We start from the raw sequence: 5,746 nt of genomic DNA, 5'->3' as shown, positions 1-5,746 counted from the left end.
ACGTCTATATATTTTGACGTGTCATGAAATTATATTGTTTCAGTAAATAATATTATGTGTCTTATATTTTAAATTGATTATTTCTTTTTGTAACTTATGTTCATATATACATATTTACTTTGAATAAATTTAATTACTAAATGGATCGTACATATAATAAATAAATATATATACATATATGATAAATATGAAAGCTATTTCCTAATGCATCGATAAGAAATAAAGAAGGAAGACACCTGTGAACCAAATATTCCATGCATTTTAATTGATGTGTAAGTATAATGTGTTAATGACTATGCATGAGTACCTAGGAACATTTTAGATGTGTTTGGAGGCGGTGTAACTTTTAGTATAAATATATGGAGCTCCTGTAACTTCTATCAAAGTAAATTAATTTCAAATTACCCACACCCAAGGTCCTGCTCGACTACTTTCCCAACAACAGGAACTATTGTTAAACAAACTACGTTACGAGGGTGAGTTTCACGACCCCATTTTAAACTTTTTATCATTTTTCGGGGGAGGATACATGTTTTTATATTATTTATTTATATAAATCATAAATTGTTTATATCGCTTATAATTTAGTTACATAATCGTTATAACAATTTACCGTTAAAACAGTCGTTTACCTATATCAAATTTAGTAAACACTGTCGTTATGCTGCCCACATAATATAAAATTATATTATGCATTGCCGTTACTATGCCCAGAGAATATAAAATTTTATTATGCATTGCCGTTACTATGCCCACATAATATAAAATTATATTATGCATTGTCGTTACTATGCCCACATAATATAAAATTATATTATGTATTGTCGTTAATATGCCCACATAATATAAAATTATATTATGCATTACCGTTACTATGCCCACATAATATAAAACTATATTATGCATTGGCGTTATTATGCCTACATAATATAAAATTATATTATGCATTGCCGTTAATCTATGAATAAATTATTACACATTGCTGTTATTCTGCCTATTTAAATTTTTACAAAATTATTTAATGGTATAATTATAAAAAAAAAATATAATTATATAACATAAACCGATAAACATAAACATGTAAAGTTATAAGACTACAACTTTTAGTGCTACTCATTCAAAGGTTTACATGATACACATTCATCACCTAAGTGTAATACTTAGTAAAGTCCCCTACCTATAATCGTTAAATCTTAAGTGAGCGGGAGAGTTGTGTATAGATCTATACGGGCTGACATCCCACCTGCGGTTGCTAGCTACAACCATCGACGGTCAAGTCACGGGTGATAATTGTCTAAACACTACGACGTCCGATGAAGCGTCGTGAGGGGCAACAACTCATCTGTAGCTCGATTATGGGAACTCATGTAACATTGATAATCACGCCTAAAAGCAAATATAAGTTGAAAATATTTATATACTATAAAACAAGTACTTTTGGAAATAAAGTACACATCCAAATATAAGTTTGAAAATACTTATATACAATAAAAATATTCTTTGGAGTAAAAAGTATGTTAATACAAATATACAAACCTGTGAACTCACCAACTTTATGTTGACGTTTTTAAATCACATGTATTCTTAGGAAAATAAAAGTCGGGCGTATCAATCTTTTGGGAAAATCTTCATGGGATCGTCGGAGCACTTTTTATCTATATTGTACTTATCTGATTAAGCATTACTTGTAATTTTTGGTTTCTTGTATTCTAAAAACCTAGTACGATATGTAATATATTTTGTAATATAAAAATAACATTTGTGTTATATTTTTCAATGTAATCAATAAATGTGAACCATGATGGCGTCACACAAGCTCAGCATTTCCGCCATCGGCCGGGGGGTGACAGATTGGTATCAGAGCTATTGGCTATAGCGAACTAGTATTTTCTTAGGAAATTACGACTATAGCTTTAGACTCACTACTCTGATTAAGTGTATCCCTTAAAAATAATAATAAAAGTACTAATTACACTACTATAAACTACATATGGGAGAAATGTCTAAGATGGATTTGTCGCCGTGGGTTGTTGGATTTCAGAAAAGTTATATGCTAAAATGATTCCGCCCTCTAACTTTTCTTGATTGACTTATCCTTAGTTGATAGTCTTGAGGTATTAAAAAAAATTCATAGGAACATAAACTCAAGAGTTTAGGCCATGTACATTATCTAAGTTGGTATAGTACAACAACCAAACCATAACTAGACTTAGCTTGCGCAATAAGTTTTATTATGGTCAGACCGACGCACGACTATACTTTGATACTCTAGTTGGCAATCTAAATTCTTGAGAATTGTTTGAATTGGAGACATAGTTCTGAGTCATACATTATGTAGGGCTTCACTAGAAATACCACTAATATCTATTATATACTTATAGTTGAAGATTATTTGTATATAGATCACCACGCTATTACTCATAAACATCTATCATGTTTATGCAGGATCATGGCAGACTCAGTAGATTGGACAACGATACCATGGGCAGAGGAGGATCAGGTGGTTCCTCACTCGCCTGAGCCCGAGGATTCTCCTCTTCCTGAGCTTCCAGTACCGCTATCTCCTTTGACCTCAGACGAGGAACCCGATGAGGAGGACGATCCCTCAGAACAAGCTGGAGGTTCTGATGAGCCTGTAGATATAGAGAATGTGCCTGTTGAGGAGGAGACTGAGTTTGTTGATTTGGTGACTGAGTCGGTTGAGGAGGAGATAGACCCCGTGGAGGAAGAAGTTGATTACTCTAAGGAGCCTGAACCAGCCATTGATCAACAACCCCCCCCCCCACCCCTACCAGCCTTCCAGATATACCAACATACTTATAATGGTCCTTATGTGGCATACACTCCACGAAAATCCATACCTGTTCGTAAACAGAAGCGAAGCACTCCACCACCAGCATCTCCAGTAGCCCCAAAAAGGGTAGCTCCGAGTCCAGCCTGAGTAACACATCTACGAGAATGAAGAGCAGAGGATGAAATACCATCCCAGTTCGAGGTTGGAGAGTCATCACGAGCTCGATGGCCCACACCACCCCATGAGGCATCTTCTGATCCTGCTATACCCATCTTAGTTTCTCGCATATCACGCCTCGTTAATCAAGTTCTCATCATCACTACTAAAATAGGGATTATTAAGGGGAACTCCACAGGTCATCATGATAAAATTCAAAGCTTAGAAGAGGATCGAAGTCTAGATGAGGAATCCATACATCTGGGTTCTATCCAAGTACAACTACTGACCCAGGAAGCTCAAATTTCAGGAATGGAACTTATAGCACAGGTTATGGAGCATAGGGTGATGGCATCTGAGGCCAGAGCTTATGCGGCTGAGATGAGGGCCGAATCCGTACATCAACAACTCACCCACCTAGTTACTGTCCTAGGTACTTTTCTAGGTTTATGGTAGACTCACCCGGGCGGGTTGAGCCTAGGGATATTTTTGGGTTAGGGGTACAGGGGAAAAGTTGGTTTATAGTAACCTACCTACCTACTTTTGGGTATCATCTTTTGTATGATAGTATATCAAACTTTTCCACCCCTTACCACACAAACTTTTGTGGTTCTTGTAACCAAATTTTGGGAAAAACCAATGTATATGTACAAAAAAATGTTTATATATGAAGCAAGTATTATTACTAAAACAATGTGTATATTAAATGTTGTAAGTTGACTTTTGATCATAAACAACTTAGGAATCGGTAAAGATTCTAGAAATACTTACAATGACATTCGATAAACTTATATGATCAAACAAACTTATCCAGTTATTTCCTACAATATTTTATGAATAAAGAACTATTAGATTATTGTAAATTACAATATATTAATCTATAAAGGATTTTTACAAATTTACATTAACTCTTGCGAATGAAATAGTCATTATTATACACATATGTATGACTTAGGAAAAAGCTTCAAATGACTAACACTTTTTTGAAAATATCTCCAATAGAACTAAATCATGCCTCCGAGACGAGTTACCAGACGCAATCCTAGAGCACCAACACCTACCCCAGATCCTACGCCAGTAATAGACTCAGCGGCTATTGAAGCGTTAGTTGCTCAACGCGTCGCGGACGCTCTGACTAACTATGAAGCCAACAGGAACACTGGATTCGGAAACGGTGATGGAAATGGAAATGGAGGTGGAAGCAAATCTAATGTCAACAATGGAGAAGGCTACAGAGCCTGTACTTACAAAGACTTCATGAATTGCAAGCCAAAGTCTTTTTACGGAAGTGAAGGAGTCGTCGGACTAACCCGGTGGATCGAGAAGATGGAGTCAGTGTTTGAAATAAGCTTTTTTGATGAAAACTGTAAAGTAAGATTTGTTGCATGTACGTTTGCTGATTCAGCCTTAACATGGTGGAACAGTCATGTCAAAACACTAGGCATTAGCAATGCCAATGCCATGTCATGGAGTGAACTGAAGCAGTTGTTGATTGACGAATATTGCCCAAGAGAAGAAATGCAAAAATTGGAGCAAGAATTGTGGAACCTTACCATGAAGGATGCAAACATTGCAGCCTACACCAACCGATTCAACGATCTTGCTACTTTCTGCCCCAGTTTTGTGACACCAGAATATAAGAAGGTAGAAAGATACATATGGGGTTTGGTTCAACCCATTCAAGGTTTGGTTACCGCTTCAAGACCGGCTACGTACAACAGTGCCAAACGGTTAGCATTTAACTTGACTAACCAAGAGATACGCCAAGGTACTATGGTTCAGAAGGCTGACCTTCCAAAGCCGGAAAACAATAAGCGCAAGTTTGGTAGAGGGTACAAGGGAAATCCGAGGCAATATGCTAAGAAGAAGCAGGAGACAGTGAAAGCATATGCAACCACAACAACAACGACACCCACCCATCAAAAACAATATGTTGGAAAATACCCAAAATGTGATAAGTGCAATTATCATCATATTGGAAACTAAATGTTTTGTGACAAATGTAAGAAGAAGGGCCACACCTCCCAGTATTACAGAATCCTAACACCGGTAACAATACCCGCAGCAAACATAGGAACTTTCACTGCTACAACCCGAGCCTGTTTTGAATGTGGAGAGGTTGGGCACTTCTAAAAGGACTACCCAAAGACGAATAATCAACGAGGGAATTCTAGAGGTAGGGCATTCGTGATTGGAGCAAGGGACGCCATCCAGGACCCAACAGTGGTGACTGGTACGTTCCTTGTTAACAACCTATATGCAACTGTACTATTTGATTTGGGTGCTGAAAGAAGCTTTATTACCCCTAAGTTTAGACAACTACTGAATCATAAATCTAGTAAACTAAATGAAACTTATGTGGTAGAAATGGCTAATGGTGAATCAGGTATTACTGAAGAAATACTAGAAAATTGCACATTAACTCTAAACAATCACGCCTTTAATGTTAACCTTATGCCAATGATTATCGGAAGCTTCGACATAATAATTGGCATGGATTGGTTATCCCCTCATCATGCTGAAATTTTGCGTTATGAAAAAGCAATACGACTCCCTTTACCCAATGGAGAGTCCCTGATTATTTATGGGGATAAGTCCGGTCAAAACCTTATAATCATCTCATGTATGAAAGCACATAAGTACCTTCACAAGAATTACTGCACTTTCTTAGCCCACATTGTGGATAAAAAGAGCAAAGGGAAAGAGATCAAAGATATACCTCAGGTGTGTAATTATCCTGATGTATTCCTTGAAGATCTACCCGGATTGCCACCGGTTCGAAAAGTCGAATTCTGA

At 36.8% G+C, this 5,746-nt stretch overlaps 1 protein-coding gene across 1 annotated transcript; it reads left to right on the top strand.

Annotated features, from left to right (window-relative positions):
* Positions 1-5,317: 5,317 nt before the first annotated feature.
* Positions 5,318-5,746, top strand: LOC145164960 (uncharacterized). The gene has a single exon (XM_079083603.1). It carries the CDS (start codon positions 5,318-5,320, stop codon positions 5,744-5,746), a length of 429 nt encoding a protein of 142 aa, XP_078939729.1.

Source organism: Lactuca virosa, chromosome 3, assembly GCF_052849685.1.
Source record: "Lactuca virosa cultivar CGN04683 chromosome 3, Lactuca_virosa_CGN04683_v6, whole genome shotgun sequence".
In the NCBI taxonomy this organism is placed as follows: Eukaryota; Viridiplantae; Streptophyta; class Magnoliopsida; order Asterales; family Asteraceae; genus Lactuca; species Lactuca virosa.
Note: the sequence above shows the minus strand (reverse complement) of the source record. Positions and strands in the feature narration are given on the sequence as shown.